We start from the raw sequence: 23,236 nt of genomic DNA, 5'->3' as shown, positions 1-23,236 counted from the left end.
TGTTGGGATTCCATCATGTTCCTGAGCTCCTCTCTAGATTTATTAATCATGTCTTGCACTAGGGGCACAATTTCTCCTGTTATCTGAGAAATTATTTCTGATTTCATTTTTTCCAGATCCCCTTTTGTTGCCATTTCAGTGGGTCCAGCTGGTTGAGTATCAGAGTGTTCCATTTCATTTCCCTTTGGGGTTGCTGTAGGTGATCTGGAAGTCTGGTTTTGAGACTTATTTACGTGTTTTCTCATTTTGACTGGGGCGGGGGGCTCTTAGCACCTGCATGGATTACTTCCTCTGATCTGGGAGAGGTGGGACAGGGGCCAGGAGCAGCAGTAGGGATGGTGACCCAAAAGCCCTTTCTTGTGGGCCAGGAGCAGCGGGAGGGATGGTGACCAGGAAGTTCCTTCCTCTGGACCAGGAGCAGTGTGACGGTGGCTCAGAAGCCCCTACCTCTGGGCTGGGAGCAGCAGGACTCAGTACCTTGGTCTGGTGGTCTGGTGTCCTCTGCATCTTTGTAGTGTGGAACCAGGTAGCTGCCTGTCTGCAGAGTGGTGATTTGGCGTCTTCCGTGCCACTCGGGACCTCGGTAGGGCATGCACAGACCTGCCTGTCTGCAGGGGGTGATTTGGCATCTTCTGCGTGACTCCTGTATCTTAAATTCTAAATTCATGACTTGTGGTATGGTTTGAATATGGTTTACTCCCTCCAAAACTGAATCTGAAATTTAATCCTCACTATAAGACACTGAAAGGTAGGACCTTTAAGAGGGCTCTGCCCTCATGAATGCATAAATCCATTCACGTGAGTATGGATTAATGGATTACTTCCAGAGTGGCTGTGATTAAAAGTCAGTTTGGCCATGCCTCTTGAGTGTGCCCTATCTCTCACCAAATGATATCATGCATTGCTCTGTCATCAGTAAGAAAAGCCATTATCAGACATAGATCATCAACCTTGGAAAAGCACCATCAGCCAAAATAAACCTCTTTTCTTTATTACTTATCTAGTCTGTGATACTGTGTATATAATTAAAAGCAGAAAAAGAACTAAGGTAGCTCCTTCCTCCTCCTCATTCCAAACTCAGTCTTCTGTTATTTCTATTGTGTTGACAACACTGTCGCAGGGTAACTTGCATCTTGCCCCACTCTCTATTCCTCTGTATGAAGGGGAACAGTTTTATCAGGGCTGGTGAAAAACAACCTATTGGTTGAACTCAAGATGAATGGTAATTTGATTTCTCCTTTCTTACTGAACCAGTGAGAAGAAATAATGGGGGTAAACTGCTCCTGCTATGCAGAATTAGATTTCTTAGGTGGGCTGATTTAATGGATACAGTAAGCAAGCCAACTTTGGATCTTCCATTAAAGCTCATTCTACTGCTTTAACAGTTTTTAATAATAGTAAAGGAATTATTTTCTTAGTTCATCTGCTGATTCTTCTGTTTTATTCTGAACAGAAGGAAGTATGCTATTTATTAAGCCCTATGAAAACTCTCACAGACATTATTCATCTAGATGTCTAAATCAGGACTTCAGATTCATTTTATCCTCTCCCTCATTATATGCTGTCATTTACACCTTTAAGAATTTCTTGAATTCACCCTCTGCTCTCTGATTCCCTTCTTACTGCCTTGGTTCACTCATTCATTTTACCCCATCTGAACTATGATAGTATCCTCTCATATAGATTTCCTTCCTAAAATTTTCTACTTGTATTCCCACACTGCTATTTGAATAGCTTTGTGAAAATACAAGTCTTATATAGTCTCCCATCTCTAACTCTTCACCTATTTTCCAAAGCCCATAGAAAAAAACCCCCAAATTCTTTAGCTTGGTCTAATACTTTATCATCTGACTTCCATTTTGCCCTCTCTAGTAGCTGTTCCAAGATAAATGAATATACTCATTTTCTATATTTGAACTACTTTCCTTATACATCCATGCCTTTGCAATATTGTTCAGTATGCTTAAAATGTTCTCCCTCTCCACTTAGTTCATCTTTCAGACAAAACACATATGGCTCTTTACCTCTGATTTTTTCCTTAATGCTCACAATGCAGAAACAAAAACAAAAGCTTAAATGTTACAAACAATAATTAATATTTATTGAGGAATCATTATGAGGTAGTCCCTGAGATAATATGCTCTTTCAATGCTACTGGCTCATTTAATCATCATTGAGAGACCTAAGTTAGCTTAAGGGACTCCATTTTGTCTGAACGGCCCCAGTTCTGGTGGGAAACTGTCCTCTGAGAGAGTTTTATCTCATGTTTGTACCCCTATGTGATGTCTCAGTACACCAGACTTGCTAACCACTGTCGTAGATAACAGAATGGGTGTTTGCATTTTATGAGGGCTGGTTTTACAACATGCACTTGGTGACCCAGATATGCTAACCACTCATTCTTTCTCACTTCTGTAGATATGCTTACTGCAGGGCTAGAGAGGGGGGAGGAGGGGGGGTTGTCTATAAAAAACAGACCAAAAGTTCAGTCCGGGGCCAGTCTCCTTGGAGGGGATTTGGTCCTGGCCAGAAAATAAAGTTCTTTGCAGATTTTATATCGTGTCGTGACTCGGGTGATTGTTGCTGTCAGGAACCTAGTCCCAACAATCATAACAACTCAATAGTAAGTACTACTATTAATCTTTTTTATAGATTTAAAAACTGAAATTAAATAATTTGCCTACAGTCAAATGGCTAGGAATGCACTGAAATTTAATCAAGGCAGAATCATACCAAAGCCTGGGCTTTTAAGTAGTATTCTACACTTACTTTCATTAATTCATTTATCAAAGTGTCTTACAATATCTTTATGTATTTGTCTCTCTTTCTAGACTCTATCCTATAAAGGTGGTACTCACATCTTACTTATCCTTGTATCTCTAGTACCAGGAAAATGTCACAATTGTCAATACCCCAGAGCAGCAGAATTTCTTTTCTCTATACAATATTGGAGCTCTGCAGTAGAATCTTGATGGAGATAGTGCTGATAAGACCCTCAAAGATCATTAAGTATAGTACCTATTATGTGCTAAAGAAACAAAATGAAAAACGCAAGAAGAAAACAAATGAAGTCCCCAAGGGCAGGACTCAGACAGGTGTTTACTTTGTTGCAAAATCTCGGAAAGAAATACACAGAGACGCAGAATTCGGATAAAATAATAAAATTTCTTCTCGTGAGCGAGAACACCAGAAACAGGTCTGGTTAGTATCAGCGCCCCCTTTGTTCAGCTTTCCCTTTTTATATCCTTTTTAGCCATTTCTCATCCCCAGTGGTCTTTAATGTGTAAATACAATTCCAGTTCCTATTTACTAGTCACAGACACAAGATAAGCACATATACATTGTAAATTCACCCTGGCATTATAACTTTGTTAGGTTAATGAAGTTACTGGTTAAAGAGTCAGATAACTGTCACCTTAAACAAGAAGTTATGGGAAAAGCAAATCTTAAAAGAACACATTACTTATTTTGCTTCTACAGCTACCTTAATATTCAATCTATTAAGTTATCTAAAACTTTTCCCTATCAACTTCAATTCTATGACTATAAATAATATATATTCAGTTAAATGTTTGATGAATAGCTTATTAGACACAGAAGAACTCAAACCTTCCTCCTAAACTTTCATAGAAACAGTGAGCTGAAAGTATGTAGATATTAATTTAATATGTATTTACTGGCCTCTACTATGGATAAGTACTAGTTTCTGCTGATTCAAAATTCTATCTTTAATACTTAGAAAAAAATGGAAATATCTGAATAGTCTTATTTACATACTATGGATACAAAAAGATTTAATCTCAAAATAACTAAACCTGGGCCCGGGACTTAGCTCAGTGGTTCTGCCGCCTGCCCCACAAGTATAAGGACCCGAGTTCGATCCCCCGGTATCAATAAAATAAAATAACATAAAATAACTAAGCCATATTATCTGTAGTTTGTTAATCTAAAATACTAGAGTAATTACTAGAATGTATACTATTTAATACTCCTTTCCTCAGATTTCTCAAGTCATTCTTATTAACATTAATAAGAACTATTATATTGAAAGAATAATTTAAGACTTGACATGTTTAAGCAAAAGATGACTAAATAAAGTCTTTTTTATTAAAATAAGCAGCAAAATCTAGACATTGGAGCCTATGTATCAATATATGATAGCTATAAAAACAGCAAAAGAGGGCTGGGGATTTAGCTCAGTGGTTTCACCACCTGCTGCACAAGCACAAGGACCCAAGTTCAATCCCCAAACAAAACAGCAAGAGACTATTTTCCTGATGTATGAACAAATGTTTTACTAAGCTGCACTCTGCACTCTTGTTATTATGTTGTAAGTCATTTATATTTTTACTAAAAGGATTTATAAAAACATGATCAACTGATCTAGAAAAACAAATACTCCAATAGCCCACAGTTTAAATGGTAAGAATTAAAGCATTATTCCAACTAAATGTAATCAGAATAAAAGCCAGTAAGAGATGAAAATATCGCATGTACTCAGAGTCTGAAACAAGAACTGAAGAGAAGACAAGGATCTAAGACCAAAAACCAATCACACACTTACTCTATATAAAATTTCCATGCCTTTTAATGTTTCAGGTTCCTAAATTGCAGGGTAGGGAATGGTAACACAGAAACTCATTTGCTCGTTCATTCTATCATTTGTCCATCCATTCACATTCAGTATTGAGTAATAGGTTCTATTCTAGGAATATAAGAGGCTAATATTCTAGGAGTATATAAACAATAAATATGTAAACAAATATATAAAGAAAGTAATTTGGATAGTCAAAATTGCCATGAAGACAATACAAGAGCATAATATAAAAAAGAGCAATTGAGCATGGGCTGTAGCTACTTTAGGTAGGGTAATTGGGGACAGTGACACATGATCTCAGATTTCAGGCATGAGAAGAAGCCAGCCATGTAAAATACTTTGTGGAAAAGCTCTTAGGCAGAGGGAATAACAAGTACAAAAGCCCTAAGGGGTGTATGAGCTTGTTGGAGAAAAGATCAACAAAAGAGTTTGGGTTTAATTCAAATTGTGATAGAATGACATGGAAACATTTTAGTCAGAAGAGACATATGATTTATACGTCAAAAGATCATCCTAAAGTCTCAAAACAATCCCAGAAATCTTCTGAGAAGAGAAAAGCCAATTTATGCTCCAGAGTTAATGCCACCACTGTAGAACTTTTACTTATGAAAACAGAAATACATAGAGTTATAGAAGTGTTGGCTGTAGCTCAATTTCCATTCTAGTATGTGAAAAAAATTTCCCTTCATCTCACTAGGATAATTTCTTTCCAACTATAGCCTTCTAATTCCAAAATCTGGGGCATGGGTGGAACTAGGATTATAGAACTCTAACATTCCCATCTCAACTTATTGAAAGCAATACCTCTTGAAAAATATCTGAGTTATTAACATTAAAAGTACTGTGCTTTTTTCTGTAAGGACAGACAGAATTTCATTCTAATATATATAAATATCCTAAATAGTAACAGCTGCACAGATCGAAAAGAAGCTACTAATCATGCAAAGCAGGCACTGCTATCCTGGTATTGGGAATGGCCCTCACTTGAACTTTTTTCTCTATAGAAAAATGAGAACAATGCCATTTAGAGAATGAAAAGGACAAAAATTAATGAGCACTATATATTATGTACCAAGCACAATGCCAGGATTTTTTTTTTGCAAACTATACCTCACATAATTCTTTTAACCTCAGGAAGCTCAGGAAAGTTAAGAAATATCCCTAAAGTATATTAGAATATCCCTAAAGTATTAAATTAGGACTAGATATAGGGCTTCCTGTAAGGACACCAAAGCTCATGATCTATTTTACCACATTCCCATCTTCTTTGGTTTACAATATGTTGATGGGAAAATGGAATTTGCTTTATAAGACTATCTTATTATACTATAGAAGTTCCTAAAAATATAGATTTTTGAAAAGTAAAACTCTAGTTCCACTGCTCCCAGCCCAGAGGTAGGGGCTTCTGGGCCAGTGTTCCACCGTTCCCAGGCCAGAGCTGAGCTGCAAGGGTGCCAACAGCACCCCCCCCCCTTCGAAATGAGAAGACATGTAAACAAGTCTCAAAACCAGACTTCAGATCACCTACAACCATGCCAAAGGGAAATAAGATGGAACACTCTGATACTCAACCACCTGGACTCCCTGAACTGGCAACAAAAGAGGATCTGGAAAAAATGAAATCAGAAATAATTTCTCTGATAACAGCAGAGATTGTGCCCATAGTACAAGACATGATTAATAAATCTAGAGAGGACACAGATAAAAAAAATAGAGGAGCTGAGGAACACGATGGAATCCCAACATAGGAAACAAATGGAATCCATAAAACAGATATAGATTTCCAGGAGATTAAAAACTCCATTGAAAGTCTACGCAGTAGAATGAGTCAATGTGAGGACAGAATTTCAGATACAGAAGATAAGACTGCAACTAGTGACCAGGAAAAGAGAAACTCCTTCAAAACTGTAAGGGATCCATGAGAAATCAATCCAGAAGCTGCTGGACGATGTAAAGAAGAATAAAATAAGACTGATCGGAGTCAATGAAGAAATAGGAGAGAGTGCAGAAGACATGAAAAAACTGTTCACAGAAGTAATGGCAGAAAATTTCCCAAGCAGAGGAAAAGAACTTAACATACAGATAAGCGAGGCATATAGGACTCCAAATAGCCTTGATCAAAAAAAATTGGGATGGGGATTTAGCTCAGTGGTTCTGGAGCCTGCCTCGCAAGCTCAAGGTCCTGAGTTCGATCCCCAGTACAAAAAAAAAAAAAAAAAAGATAAAGCCTCTCTTGTTGGGCTGCGGATTTGGCTCAGTGGCTTTGCTGCCTGCTGCACAAGAGCAAGGACCCAAGTTCGATCCCCAGTACCAAAAAAAACAAACAAAAAAATCTACACATAGGCATATAATTGTTAAGATTCCAGAAACCCGTGCACCCGGAAGGAAGCTCCCTGCCTCCATCCCAGGCTCCTAGGGCAGAGAAGCTCAGCCGATCTCAGCACCCGGAAGCTCCCCACCTCCATCCCAGGCTCCTAGGGCAGAGAAGCTCAGCCGGTCCCAGCCCCCGAAAGGAAGCTCCTCCAATGCCATCTCAGGCTCCTAGAGCAGAGAAGGTGAGCCGTGTGGGTGCCAGAAGCACCCCCTCCTGTGGAAATGAGAAGACATGTAAATAAGTCTCAAAAACAAACTTCTGGATCACCTACAGCAACCCCAAAGGGAAACGAGATGGAACAATCTGATACTCAACCACCTGGACTCTCTGAACTGGCAACAAAAGAGGATCTGGGAAAAATGAAATCAGAAATAATTACTCAGATAACAGCAAAGATTTTGCTCATGGTGCAAGACATGATCAATAAATCTAGAGAGGACACAGATAAAAAAATAGAGGATCTGAGGAACATGATGGAATCCCAACATAGGAAACAAATGGAATCCATAAAACACATACAAACAGATTCCCAAGAGATTAAAAACTCCATCAAAAGTCTGCACAGCAGAAAGAACCAATGTGAGGATAGAATTTCACATATAGAAGATAAGATTGCAATTAGTGACCAGGAAAAGAAAAATTGCTTTAAAATTGTAAGGGAACATGAGAAATCAATCCAGCAGCTGCTAGATGATGCAAACAAAAATAACATAAGACTGATTGGAGTCAATGAAGAAAGAAGAGAGAGTGCAGATGACATTAAAAAACTGTTCACAGAAGTGATGGCAGAAAACTTCCCAAGGAGGGGAAAAGAACTTGACATACAGATAAGCGAGGCATATAGGACTCCAGCTAGCCTTAATCAAAAAAAATCTACACATAGGCATATAATAGTTAGGATTCCAGAAATCCAACAGAAGAACAAAATTCTACAAGCAGTGAGAGAAAAGAAACAAATCACATGCAAAGGAAAGCCCATCAGAATCACAGCAGACCTCTTTTTTTTTTTTTTGGTACTGGGGATTGAACTCGGGACCTTGTGCTTGCGAGGCAGGCAGCAGAACCACTGAGCTAAACCCCCAGCCCCAAACTGAAACTTGCTGACAGCAGACTTCTCAATGCAAACCCTCAAGGCAAGAAGAGCTTGGAGTGACGTATTTCAAGCCCTAAAGGAAAACAGTCTCCAACCCAGATTGATGTACCCTGCAAAGCTATCTTTCTAAATGGATGGAGAAATAAGATACTTTCATGACAAAGAGCACCTCAGGAACTTCATGAATACCAAACCGGCACTCCAAAAATTTTTAGACAATACCCTAGGAAAAGACAATGAGGATCACAACCCCAGGAAACCCAGCAGAATGAATCCATTGGGCATGACAAATTAAATGCAAAAGGGGAGAATCCAACAAAAAGAAAATGTCATGACAAGGCTTTTAAAACTTTTAATTTCATCTCCCTAATGAGTGTATAATTCAATCTTATTATTGTACTGATTAGTATTTTTCTGATTCTAGAGTTGCATACCATTCCTTGTGCTATACTGGCTATTTATCATCTTCTTATGTCTACACTTTAATTGGGTTGTCTATTAATGAGCTCTAAGAATTCTTTATATATTCTCGTCTTAGGTTATATGTATTGTAAATATGGTCTGTTTAAGGACTACTTTTCATGTTAATGATGTCATTTAAAGTTCTAAATTTTGATGGAATCTCATTTATCAATATTTTTCTTTTATACATCATGTCTTTTGTATACTAGGTAGTTCTTGCCTACCCTGAATTCATAAACATTTTCCCTTATAATTTCTTCTTAAAGTTTTATACTTTTAGGTTTTTATATTTAGGTTCATAGATCCCTTCAAGTTCTTTTTATGTATGGAAATAAAGGGTTGAGGTTAATTTTTTATATACGGATACCAGGTGTTCTAGTGCCATTTGCTGAAAACATTATCTCTTCTTCGGCTCCTGAATTGAGTTTATATTCTATAAAATGCTAGTGTTAAATAATCTTTCAAAACTCAGTGAACCATATATGTGTGGTTCTATTTCTAGATTCTCGGATTTATTCCAATGATCTATATGTCTTTCCTTACACCAACACTGCCTTGATTACTGTGGCTTTAGAAGAAGTCTTAAAATTAGGTATTAAACGTCTTCCAACACTGTTTTTGGGTTTTTTTTTTAACTTTTCTAGGTCCTTTGTACTCCTACATAACTTCTAAATTTCAATATCCAATTCTTCATTTATAGCAAGTATACACAGACCTGAATTTTTATATATACCTTGTGTTTTCTAATCCTGCTAAATTCAAGTACAAGTTCTAGGGGGTCCTAGAGATTTCTTAGTATTTTCTCTGTAGATGATCATTTCATCTACATATAAAGATTTTGCTTCTGCCGTGCCAATCCTATCCTAGTTGTGTCATTTTATTGCCAGACTATTTTGGTGGGGCCTAGGTTTCAAAGTTTAATGGACAGATAAAGAGTAAGCATATCTGCCCTTGTTCCCCACCTTAAGGAGAAAGCATTGTATCTTCTCCATTCATACAAGGTGTTCTTGCTTGAAGTACGGAGTACATGTCTTTAATCTGTTGAGAAGGTTCTGTTCTACTTCCAGTCTCCTTAATTCTTTTACCATGAACAGCTGTAGAATTTAGTCCAATACTTTTTGTCCAACTAGTAACAGGATCATATGGCTTTTTCCTTTCCTCTGTTTAAATGATGACTTTTAGGGGTGGATCTTCCAATGCTGAACCAACACTGCCATCCCTATAACAAAACCACTTTCTATATCCTGCCAGATCTGACTTCCAATAGCTTGTTTTGTTAAACAAATTTCTATCTATGTTTATACTCTTTTCTTCTATTATCTTTATCCAGTTTTAGGATTAGCACAATGTTGAGTTCCTAAAATGAGGGGAGAAGTGTTCCTTCTTTTTTCTGCTTTAATTGTTTGATATAATTTCTCAGTTAAAATGTTTATGAGCCTGCTGTTGTCATATAGGTAGGTTTTCAAGCTAGGAATATACTTTCTTTAATAGGTGCTATTCAAATTTTATATTTCCTCCAGAGTTAGTTTCATTAATTTGTCTTCCGTGGTACTTCTTAGAGGCTGTCAAATTTATTTCAAAGAAGATTTTTGTAATATGCTTTCTATATCCTTTTAAATTCTGTAAAATCTGTGGTAATGTCTTCTAGATCTTAATATTGTAATTTAAAAAATGTATAACTGATATTGTGTAACAGGAAGAAAAGGTCTAAAAGAGCAGGGGAATTGGGAGGGGTAGGGGAAGGGAAAAAAGGGAAAGGAAAAACTATGAAAAGAGGAAAAAAAATGGAAACAAGGTCTTTGCAAATAGGGAAGGGTGGAGGGGGTGAAGGGAGGGCAAGTGAAGGGGGAAAAAAAATAGAACCAAGATACTGATGTAAAGGTACAAGATCCCAGTGATGAATCTAACTGTATTTTATACCAAAAATTTACCAATAAACTTAATGGGGGGGGGAAAGATTCCAGAAACCCGACAGAAGAACAAAGTTCTATAAGCAGTTAGAGAAAAGAAATAAATCACATACAAAGGAAAGCCCATCAGAATCACAGCAGACTTCTCAAAGCAAACCCTCAAGGTAGGAAGAGTTTGGAGTGACGTATTCCAAGCCCTAAAGGAAAACAGCCTCCAACCCAGATTGATGTACCCTGGAAAACTATCCTTCAAAATTGTTGGAGAAAGAAGATACTTTCCTGATAAAGAGCACCTTAGGAACTTCAAGAGTACCAAACCAGCACTCCAAAAAATTTTAGATAATATCTTAGAAACAGCCAATGAGGATCACAACCCCAGGAAGCCCAGCAGAATGAATCCATTGGGCGCGACAAGAAATTAAATGTAAAGGGGGAGAATCCAACAGAAAGAAAAAGTCATGAACTTCAACTCCCTAATGAGTGCATAATTCAATCTTGTTATTGTATGGATTAGTATTTTTCTGATTCTAGTGTTTGCACACCTTTCCTTGTGCTGTACTGGCTATTTATCATCTTCTTGTGTCTACTTTTTAATTGGATTGTCTATTAATGGGCTGTAAGAGTTCTTTATATATTCTGGTCATAGATTATATGTATTATAAATATATTCTGTTTAAGGACTACTTTTCATTTTCTTAATGATGTCTTTAAAGTTCTAAATTTTGATGGAATCTCATTTATCAATTTTTTTCTTTTATACATCGTTTTTTATATCCTAGGAAATTCTTGCCTACCCTAAATTCATAAACATTTTCCCTTATAAAATTACTATTTAAAGTTTTATAGTTTTAGTCTTTCATAATTAGGTTCATAGATCCTTTCAAGTTATTTTTATGTATGGAAATAAAGGGTTGAGATTAATTTTATATATACGGATACCAGGTGTTCTAGTGCCATTTGCTGAAAACACTATCTTTTCTTCTGCTCTTGAATTGAGTTTATGTTCTATAAAATGTTAATGTTAATAATCTTTCAAAATTCAGTGGGCCATATATGTGTGGTTCTATTTCTAGATTCTCTGTTTTATTCCAATGATCTATATGTCTTTCCTTACACCAACAATGCCTTGATTACTGTAGCTTTAGAGGAAGTCTTAAACTTAGGTACTAAATGTTTTCCAAGACTGTTTTCTTTTTCTTTTTACTTTTCTAGGTCCTTTGTACTCCTACATAACTTTTAAATTTCAATATCCAATTCTTCATTTAAGCAAGTATACATAGACCTGAATTTTTATATATACACCTTGTGTTTTCTAATGCTGCTAAATTGAAATATAAGTTCTAGGGGTTCCTTGAGATTTCTTAGTATTTTCTCTGTAGATGATCATGTCATTTACATATAAAGACTTTACTGCTACCTTGCCAATCCTATCCTAATTGTGTCATTTTATTGCCAGACTATTTTGGTTTGGGTCTATGTTTCAAAGTTTAATGGACAGATGAAGAGTAGGCATATCTGCCCTTGTTCCCCACCTTAGGGAGAAAGCATTGTATCTTCTCCATTCATGTAAGGCATTTTTCCTGGAAGTACAGAGTACATGTCTTTGATCTGTTGAGAAGGTTCTGTTCTACTTCTAGTCTGATAGCTTTTACCATGAACAGCTGCAGAATTTAGTCCAATACTTTTTCTCCAACTACTGACAGGATCATATGGCTTTTTCTTTCTGCTTTAAATGTTTGATATAATTTATCAGTTAAAATGTACATGAGCCTGTTGTTGTTACATAGGTAGGTTCTCAAGCTAGGAATATACTTTCTTTAATTGGTGCTATTCAAATTTTATATTTCCTCCAGAGTCAGTTTCATTAATTTGTCTTCTAAGGTACTTCTTAAAAGTTGTCCAATTTATTTCAGAAAAGATTTTTGTAATATGCTTTCTATATCCTTTTAAATTCTGTAAAATCTGTGGTAATGTCTTCTAGATCTTGATATTGTAATTTTAAAAATGTATAATTGATATTGTGTAATAGGAAGAAAAGGTCTCAAGGAGTAGGGGAAGTGGGAGGGTAGGGGAAAGGAAAGAAGGAAAAAGAAAAAATAGGAGAAAAGGAAACAAATGGAAACAAAGTCTTTGCAAATAGGGAAGGGTGGAGAGGATGAAGGGAGGGCAGGGGAAGGGGCAAAAAATTAAAACCCAGAGAGTCATGTAAAGGTACAAGATCCCAATGATGAATACAACTATATTTTACACCTAAAATGTACCAATAAACTTAATGGGAAAGAAAAAGTAAAATTCTTCAATCCCCTTCATCCTTACAACAGCTTTATATACCATAATACTAATAAAATTTTAGTTAGCAATTTGAGACAGTAAGTTTGATATATGATACAATAGGGAAAAGAAAAACATATAACATTAAGGTGATAATGATAAAGGATATAGACATTATCCATCAGGAGATAGTTTTACCTTTTACTTTAATGTTATGAAACCTTACTTTATCAAGCAAGATAAAGGAGCTGAGCCAAAAAGAAATGTACCAACTGGGTGTAGTGGTTCAGGCCTGTAATCCGAGCACTCTAGGAGATTGAGACAAGAGGAGGATCATCAGATCCAGGCCAACCTAGGCATTTTAGCAACTCAGAAAGATCCTGTCTCAAAACAACCAGTCGATCAATCAATCAATGGGCTGGAGATGTACATTGTGAAGTCCCTGAGTTCAATCCCCAGTACTGGGGGGAGGGGGGAGAAAAGAAAAAGAATCTCATTTCCAGTACCTTCGTACTAGGAGTAAATCAATTTGCACTGAGCCTCCACTGTCAATATAGGAGTACCAGATATGATAACACAGTAAGGAATACAGTCTCGCTTTAACACAAAAGAAGTGAAGGGAAAATACTGTAAGAGGGCGAACCTGATCATGGGTGGCAATAGTACAATATATGGCTTGCTTACTTGGATGACACTTTGAAAGTAATTTAGCCACTTCTATTTAACTTACCTTGAACAAGCTACTAAAGTTCACTAGTAGTAGTCAAGTTATGCTATAAGAAGGAATATTTATCTACTACCTTCATTATAAATTAATGATGCACGATTACAGATAAGATAGAGAGGGACTTCTGGAAGATGAGAGAGCAGTAAGCAGCAACAAATCAGCTTCTCTAAGATTTGGAATCTAGACACTGGAAAATAACAGGGAAATAAAGAAAGAGGGAGGTGGATCTCTGGAACCCAGGAAGGATCTGATGGGAAAAATTGGAGCCTACAGGAAAATTGAAGACACAGAACACAATGAAGAAAAAGGAAAGGGCAACCTGCACATTCTTTCAAACTCCTAGCTTGTGGCTCATGACGAAGAACAAATTTACAGACACAGTGAAAGCAGGTGACTCCAGAGGCCTTCAGGGAGAAACACATCAGTGGAATGGACCAGTAGATCCTATGTGCTGATAACAGTTGGTGAGTGACTCTAGCCCAAGTATCTGCCATATCGCCTGGAGAGAGTGCTTGGTTGGATGTCATTTTAGGGAGAGTCCGGCTGAACCTTGGACTCAGAACAGCCATGGGTTGGCTTCATCTCAGAGCTCCCAGTGTTATACTCCTACACTGACTGGGTAAGGGATGGCCACGGTAGACACCTGTGGTCAGGAGGCCAAGGTCAGGCAGGCAAGAGACACCCAAAGTGTAATAAGCTAAATGATTCAGGCCCTACCCCCACATCCAGAGACAAGTTCAGCCTGAATTTCTGTGGATTTGAAAGTCCCACCCTACTCCTACTGGCAGCTTGGTGATGATTATCCAGCATGGGCTTTGACTGTCTGCTTTGTCCACCAGTGAGAGCAGGGACACGTCATGAACACTGAAACAAAATGATAGACTCTGGAAGATAGCCACAGGCTTGAAATCACAGAGAAATTTTTCTTCTTCTTTTTTTTTTTTTGCTTTTGCTTTTGGTTGTTGTTGTTGCTGCTGTTTTGCTGTTTCATTTATGGTTTTTAAAAACTGTTTCTGCTTTATGTGAGTGTGAGCATTGTTTTTAGTTTTGCTCTTCTTCTTCTTCCTTTCCCTCCTGTCTTCTTCAACAGTTTCCTGGGGCGTGGGTAATTTTCCTTTGTCTTTCAGCCTTACTTCTAATGAATTTTTTTACTTTTGTTTCTCTACTTTTCCCTCTCCTACCTTTTAAATTTTCTCCCCTTAATTACTTCTCTTTTCCTTTCACTCTCCTTTCTTTTTTCTCTTTTTCTTTTACCTTCTTTTTTTCCCTTAAATTCTTTTATTGGTACATTTTAGGTATACAATATGTTTACATTTATCATTGGGTGCTTGTACCTGTACATGATAAATCTTGGTTCTTATGTTTTTCCCCATTACCTGTGTGCCCTTCACCCCCTCCACCCTTCACTATTTACACAGATTTCGTTTCCATTTTTTTCTTTTCTCATAATTTTTCCTTTCCCTTCTTCTCTTTCCCCTTCCTGTCCAACCACCCCTACACGTTTGGACCTTTTATTCCTATTTCAAATTATCAATTATTCACTTTAATCATTTTAATTCTTATTTACACTTTCAGTACAGTGGTCATGCTTTCCACCTGGGTATCTTCCCAAAAGAATTTTAAAAAATCATACCACAGCGATATATGTGTATCCATATTTATAGCAGCACAGTTTGTAATAGCTAAAGCTTGGAAACAGCCCAAGTGCCCATCAACTGGAAACTGGATAAAGAAGATGTGGGGTTTTTTTTGTAAAATGGAGTACTACTCAGACATAAAGAATGAGAAACTAGAGATATTTATAGCTAAATGGGTGCATATTCAGGCCATACTCTTAAGTGAAATAAATAGGACACACATGTGTAAATACCGAATAGTTTCTCTAGTGTGAGAAACTGAAAATGTAAATAAGGAGTAAAATGATTAAAATGAATAACTGATAATTTGAAATATTAAAAGGTCTAAAGGTGTAGGGGTGGTCGGAGGGGAAGAGGAAAGGAAAGAAAGGAAAAATTATGAGAAAAGAAAAAAAAATGGAAACGAAATCTGTGTAAATAGGGAAGGGTGGAGGGGTTGAAGGGCGCACACGTAATGGGGAAAAACATAAGAACCAAGATTCATCATGTACAGGTACAAGCACCCAATGATAAATGTAAACATATTGTATACCTAAAATGTACCAATAAAAGAATTGAAAAGAATAAAAATCCCCACATCTTCTTTATCCAGTTTCCAGTTGATAGGCACCTGGGCTGTTTCCAAGCTTTAGCTATTACAAACTGTGCCGCTATAAATATGGGTGCACATATATCGCTGTGGTATGATTTTTAAAATTCTTTTGGGAAGATGTCCAGCAGGGGAATAGCTGGGTCAAATTGGACCTCTAGTCCTAGTTCTTTGAGGTATCTCCATTCTGACTTCCACAGTGGTTGCATCAGTCTCCACTCCCACCAACAATGGAGAAGGGTTCCTTTCTCCCCACACCCTTGCCAGCATTTGTTAATGGCTGACTTCTTGATAGCAGCCATTCTTTCTGGGGTGAGGTGGAATCTCAGTGTTGTTTTCATCTGCATCTCTCAAATGACCAGTGATGTTGAACATTTTTTCATATATTTATTTGCTGCTTTTATTTCTTTGTTTGAGAAATGTCTGTTCATTTCAGATGCCCATTTTTGAATTGGGTCTTTGAATTTTGGGGGGGGGATCTGATTTATTTCACTTCTTTATATATTCTAGATACTAGTCCTTTGTCTGAGGTACAGCTGCTAAAAATTTTTTCCCACATTGTAGGTTGTCTCTTAGCTCTGTCAGTGATTTCTCTTGCAGTGCAGAAGCTTTTTAATAAGATGAGATCCCAGTTGTTGATTCTTTGTGCTAGTTTCCGTGCTACTGAGGTTTTGTTCATAAAGTCTTTTCCTCCTATGCCAATGTCTTCAAGTGTTCTACGTAACATCTTCCAGCAAGTTTAGTGTTTCTGTTTTAATATTTAGATCTTTAATCCACTTCAATCTTAGTTTAGTGCATGGTGCTAGAAATGGGGCTACTTTTAATCTTTGGCAGGTTGAAATCCAGTTTTTCCAACACCATTTATTAAACAGGCTATCTTTCCTCCAATGAGGGTGGTTGGCTCCTTTGTCAAAGATGAGATAGCTAAGTATCTCTGGAGTTATTTCTGCATCTTCCAATGTAGTCCACTGATCCTCGGGTCAGTTACTTTGCAAGTACTATGCTGTTTTTATCACAGTAGCTTTGCAGTATAGTTTCAACTTGGGGATTGTGATACCCCGAGTCATGTCTCTGTTGCTTAGAATTACTTTTTTTTGGTTTTGTTTTGTTGGTTTTTTTTCTTCTACCGGGGATCGAACTCGGGTCCTTGTGCTTGCACAGCAGGCGGCGAAACCACTGAGCTAAATCCCTGGCTGCTTAGAATTGCTTTTGCTAGGGCCGGGGATTCACCTCAGTGGTTCCACTGACTGCTGTGCAAGTGCCAAGGATCCAAGTTCAATTCCCGGTACCAAAAAAAAAAAAAGAATAGCTTTTGCTATTCTAGGTCTCTTATGGTTCCAAATGAATTTTTGGATTGTTTTCTCTAGTTCTGTAAAGTATATTGTTGGAATTTCAATTGGCATTGCATTGAATCTATATAGTAGTTTTGGAAGTATGGCCATTTTCACTATATTGATTCTTCCTACCCAGGAACAAGAGATGTCTTTCCATTTTCTTATATCCTCTTCAATCTCCTTTTTTCAGAGTGCTGTAGTTTTCAGTGTAGAGGTCTTTTGCTTCCTTTGTTAGATTGATTCCTAGATATTTCAATTTTTTGGATGCTATTGTAAAAGGAATTGTTTCCCTAATTTCTCTTTCAGTGAGTCTGTTATTTGTATATAAGAAGGCTATTGCTTTTTGAGTGTTGACCTTGTATCCAGCTGCTCTATTGAATCTGTCAATTAAGTCTAGAAGTCTTTTGGCCAAGTTTTTTGGGTCTTCTATGTAAAGTATCATAGCATCAGCAAATAATGACAGTTTAACTTCTTCCTTTCCTATCTTTATTCCTTTTAATTTTCTCTTTTCTAACTGCTGTGGCTAATATCTCCAGAACTACATTGAAGAGGAGTGGTGATAGTGGGCATCTTTGTCTTAGTCCTGATTTTAGCATGAGCTTTCAGTTTTTGATCATTTAGTATGATGTTGGCTGTTGGTTTTTCATAGATAGCCTTAATCAGGTTGAGATATTCTATTCCAATTTTCTGTAGGGTTTTTATCATGAATGGGTGTTGGATTTTGCCGAATGCCTTTTCTGCATCTATTGAGATGATCATATGGTTTTTGTCCTTGACTCTGTTAATATAGTGTATTACATTTATTGATTTATGAATGTTGAACCATCCTTGCATCCCTGGGATAAATCCAACTTGGTCAGGGTGTATGATCTTCTTGATGACCCTCTGTATGCTCTTTGCCAGTATCTTGTTGAGGATTTTTGCATCTGTGTTCATTAGGGAGATTGGCCTGCAGTTCTCCTTTTGGGGTGGGTCTTTCCCCGGTTTTGGTATCAAAGTAACACTTGCTTCCAGGATTGAATTTGGAAGCCTTGCTTCCCTTTGAATTTCCTTGATGAGTTTAAAGAGTAATGGCAAGAGTTCTTTAAATGTCTTGTAGAATTCAGCAGTGAAGCCATCAGGACTTGGGCTTTACTTTGTTGGTAAATTTTTAATTACATTTTCAATTTCACTCATTGTAATTGGGGTGTTTGGAATCTCTATATCTTCTTCATTTAACTTTGGCAATTTGTATGTATCTAGGAATCTGTCCATTTCTTCTGTGTTTTCCATTTTATTAACATACAGGTTCTCAAGAGTAGGTAGGGATGATCCTCTGAATTTCTGCTGGGTCTGTTGTGACTTCAACATTTTCGTTTTTAATTGCATGGATTTGAGCCTTTTCTTTCCTTTTTTTTGATAAGGTTGGCTAAAGGTTTATCAATTTTATTTATTCTTTCAAAAAACCAACTCTTTGATTCACTGATTTTTTTGTATTGTTCTCAGTCTCCATTCCATTGATGGGATTCCATTCCCATTGATTTCTGGTCTGATCTTTATAATTTCCTCTCTTGTACAAGCTTTGGGTTTGTTATGCTCTTCTTTTTCTAGGAGCTTGAGATTCTGCATTAGGTTGTTTATTTGAATTCTCTCTGTTTTCCTAATATGGGCATTCACTGCTATGAATTTCCCATGTAGAACTGCTTTCATTGTGTCCTATAGATTCCTGTATGTTGTACTGGCATTATCATTTACTTGTAGAAACTGTCTAATTTCTTCTTTAATTTCCTCTGTGACCCACTGGTTGTTCAGGAGGGTGTTATTCAATTTCCATGTGTTTGTGGGGGTTTTACGGTTTCCTATATTATTGATCTCCAATTTTATTGCACTACGGTCTGATAATATACAGGGGGTAACTTCAATTCTTTTACATTTACTTAGACATGCCCTATGAGCTAGCATGTGGTCTATTTTGGAGAATGAACTGTGTGCAGCCGAAAAGAATGTGTATTGTGATGTTGTGGGGTGGAACACTCTGTAGACATCTATTAAGTCCATTTGTTCAATAGCTTGGCTCAATCCTAGAATTTCATTGTTAATTTTTTGTCTAGATGATCTATTTGTGATAGTGGGGTATTGAGGTCCCCCACTACAATTGTATTTGTGCTTATTTGGTTTTTCATGTCCATTAATATTTGTTTTGTATAGTTGGGGAAATCGTATTTGGTGCGTATATATTTATGACTGTCATCTCATCTTGGATTGTTCCTTTCACAAGGATGTAGTGACCATCTTTGTCTCTTAATTAGTTTTGGCTTGAAATCTACTTTGTCTGCAAATAAGATTTCTACCCCTGCTTTTTTCTGGGTTCCTGTTCCGTAGAGAACTGTTTTCCATCCTTTTACTTTCAGTCTATGAATTTCTTTTTGAGTTAGGTCTGTTTCTTGTATACAGCATATTGTTGGATTTCCCTTCTCCATCCATTCTGCTAGTCTATTTCTTTTGATTGGTGAATTGAGGCCATTAACATTTTGATGGTTATAATTGATAGATATTGATTTATCCTTGTCATGATGTTTTACTTTTGTTGGCTCTTTTATTTCTTATTTTTCTCCCTTTCCCTTTAGTTTCTTACCTTGCCTGGTGACTTCCCTCTGTTGGGCCTCATGGAGTTGTGACCTTCATTGTCTTTTTCTAGGATATTGTTCAGAATTGCTTGGAGTGCTGGTTTGGTGTTCATGAAATTTCTCAAGTGTTCTTTGTCATGGAAGTATCTAATTTCCCCATTGATTTTGAAAGATAATTTTGCAGGATACAACAGTCTAGGATGGAAGTTATTTTCTTTTAGGGCTCGAAATACTTCACTCCAGGCTCTCCTTGACTTGACGGTTTGTGTTCAGAAGTCTGCTGTGATTCTTCTGATGGGCTTTCCTTTGTAGGTGATTTGTTTCTTTTCTCTAACTGCTTGTAGGATTTTGTTCTCCATTTGGGTTTCTGGGATCTTGACTATTATATGTCTAGGTGTAGATTTTTTTTGATCGTGGCTAGTTGGAGTTCTATATGGCTCACTTATCTGTATGGCCAATTCTCTACCTCTGTCTGGGAAGTTTTCAACTATTTCTTCTGTGAACAGTTTTTTATGTCAATTGTACTTTCTCCTGTATTTTCGTGGACTCCTATCAGTCTTATGTTATTCTTCTTTACATCATCTAGCAGCTGCTGGATTGATTTCTCGTGGTCTCTTACTATTTTGAAGAAATCTCTGTTTTCATGGTCCTTAATTACAATCCTGTCTTCTATATCTGATATTCTATCTTCACATTCCCTTAATCCGCTGTGCATACTTTCAGTGGAGTTTTTAATCTCCTGAATATCTGTTTGAATCTGTTTCATGGATTCCATTTCTTTCTTATGTTGGGCAATCATGGTTTCCATTTCTTTCTTATGCTGGTCATTCATGGCTTCCATCATGTTTCTGAGCTCATCTATTTTTTTTACCTGTTTCTGTTCTAGATCCTCCAATCATGTCTTTCACTCTGCTCACCATCTCTATGGTTATCTGGGAGATTATTTCTGCTTTGAATTTTTCTAGAGCCTCATTCATCTGTTTTGTTACTTCCTGTGCTATCAGTTCAGGGTGTCCAGGTGGTTGATTATCAGACTTTTCCACCTCGTTTCCCCCAGAATTTACCCTTGGTGGGGTGGAAGTCTGAGTTTGTGTCTTGCTTAAATGTCTTCTCATTTTTGTTTTTGGTACTGTCCTTGGTTTAATTCCTGGGTTGATATTTCGATATTGCTTATGGTAAGTTTCTTTGTTGCTTGTAATTGGAACCCTTATGGAATGATTGCTTCTCAGAGCTGGTCTTTAGGTTTTGAGTCTCTAATGACTCTGAGGCTGTCTCATTTTCATTATACCAGGAATGACAACTGATTAGATCAATCACAACACCTTAGCCCAAGTGATACAATCAATATCAAGTACATTATACCATCAAGTACATCTTAGAAAATGACAATTTGTGGTAGTTATTAATCTATCACCTTTAACTGTGTGAATTGAATCAAAATTAAGGACCAACTCAACATATGTTTATAGTGAATAAACTCTTCAATATAGCAACTTTACCCTTTGGGATGGGGAGTTAGAAGCAGTTGGGGAGGGAGGGCAGATAGATAGGCAGAAGGATAGGGGAAGGTTAGCAGTGAGGCCAGAGGACACAGGCAGGAGAAGCAAAAGGAGAATAAAAGAAAAATAAGGAAGAAATCTGAACTAGAGCCAGAACAGGAACAAAAAGGGAGATCAAGAACGATGTGGGACACCAAGAGAGTGAGTGTGAGAGAGAAAGGAAAGAGAAAAGAAAGAAAAAAAAAACAGAAAAATAAAAATTTGAAAACAGTAGGAAAAAAATTAAAAATAAGAGCAAAAAATCCCCAATAATAATAATTTTGAAAATAACAAATAAAAAATAAAAATGAAAATGAAGGTCCTCCTTCAGGATATGTCTCTGCTGTCACAATAGACAATGTGGGCAGCAGTGTGCAGATATAAGTCAGTAAGTCTAAGCAGGCCAGTTGCAGATCCGTGGGATTCAGGCAGATTTCTGATGGCAAGTCCCAAGTTGACCTCCCTGTCTTCCTGCAGGGTTGAACTCTGCAAGGCTCCATTGCAGGTTCCAGCTACCTTTCCCCTGAAGATAGTCCAGGTTCCAATGGGAGGTGATGATCCCTTCAACTTACAAAGTATGGTGGTCTGGTATCCCCTATGTCTTTCTAGTATGGAACCAGGTAGAGGTATAGTCAGGAGGCCAGAGGTGGTGGGGGTTGAGGGGGAGGGGGTGTGACTAAGCAGGTCACTGCCACCATGGGCATGGCCAGTGGCAAGGGGTCTTCACCTTCTGGCTGGTCCCAGCTGGGCTGGTTGGAGCAGTGCAGCCCGGGAGTTCTTTTACCTTCTATTTCTTGTCAGGTTTTTGTCCTACCTTTACTTAATTCTACAGACATCTTTATACTCCCCAATAAGATCCTTTGTATCACTTCTTTCTCTTCCTTCTCATATCAAATTACTTTCTTCTGCTGAGGAATAAAATCCCAAAATCATACATTTCTTTTGACCTCTGTTTCACTACCCAGAATTATGTCATTTTAAATGAATACCAAAAAGTTGCATTCAGAGTCAAACTAGTGTTATTGCTTTATTTTAATTTTTACTAAATTCAGTTCTAGTAAAAGTGGATTGTAAGTTTTAAAAATGTCTAAAATATATGAAACAGAGCTCTGGGAAAATCTTCCAAAATTACACTAAAGTGATCACCCTTAGGACTGGCACATAAAGAGCTTTTGGCTTCTGCTGGCATTAACATTCCTATATTCAGTGGATATTTTAAATATATCATAATGGAAGAGATCTCATCAGTAGGATACATGCATCTTTCAAGTAGTTTTTAATGATAAAATTTCACCAATAGATCCATCTCTATATACCTTTTGTTCACAGGATAATGAAACTCTTTAGTCTGGCATTTAAAATCTTCCATAATTAGAAACTACCTGTTATGGACTGAATGTGTCCTCCCCAAATTAATATAGTGGGGCCCTAAACCATCAGTATGGCTATATTTGGAGATGGGACTTTTAAAGAAATAATAAAATTTAAATGAGGTCATGGCATGGAGACTGGAGTTGACAGGATTAGGGTCCTTATAAGAGACCCACTGAGCTCTCTCAGAATATACACACAATGTCAAAGATCATGTGAGCACACAGTGAGAAAGCAGCTGTTTGCAACCTAGGGGGAGAGTCCTTGTCAGACACCAGCCATGCTGACATCTTGATCTTGGACTTTCCATCCCCAGGCCTGAGAAAATAGCTTCTACTGTTTAAGCCACCCAATTTGAGTATTCTGTTATATGATTTTGAGCATATGAATATACTATCTCTGTTACTAATTGCTCCCTAATGCCTCTTATTTCAGAAAATGTACTCTGTTGAATTCTACTACACATGAAACATTTACCTGAACATGAAATCAGATTCATAAAAAGTGCTTTGTATGAAGTATTATTTGCAATCACTTGTAGTCATGTTGCCTTGTAAAAATTATGCTTACCCTTGAAGAGTAATGTACTCTTGGGAGGTTTCAGCCCAATAGCCACTCAGCATTGCAGCAAAATAACTAGATCTGGCACTTAAAATGGCCCTAAATGAAGAAAACACAGGTAAATATTTATGTTATGCAAAATGTAATTTTAATGAACTGTTCATCT

At 37.2% G+C, this 23,236-nt stretch overlaps 1 protein-coding gene across 13 annotated transcripts in view; it reads right to left on the bottom strand.

The window, feature by feature from the left end:
- The window catches only part of Btbd8 (BTB domain containing 8), a 119,072-nt gene that overhangs the window by 49,963 nt on the left and 45,873 nt on the right, over positions 1 to 23,236 (bottom strand). For 12 of the 13 annotated variants that reach the window (XM_087213111.1, XM_021255383.2, XM_013070889.3 and 9 more), the window contains one exon: positions 23,080 to 23,169. The exons of the other annotated variant lie outside the window; for it this stretch is intronic. In XM_087213111.1, the coding sequence (XP_087069237.1) occupies positions 23,080 to 23,169 (90 nt within the window). The remainder of the gene's footprint in view (positions 1 to 23,079; positions 23,170 to 23,236) is intronic. 13 annotated transcript variants of the gene reach the window in all.

This window comes from Heterocephalus glaber, unplaced genomic scaffold (assembly GCF_053883595.1).
Source record: "Heterocephalus glaber isolate CG9 unplaced genomic scaffold, H.glaber_assembly_v1.0 deba00001442, whole genome shotgun sequence".
In the NCBI taxonomy this organism is placed as follows: Eukaryota; Metazoa; Chordata; class Mammalia; order Rodentia; family Bathyergidae; genus Heterocephalus; species Heterocephalus glaber.
This window is presented reverse-complemented; position numbering and strand designations above follow the sequence as displayed.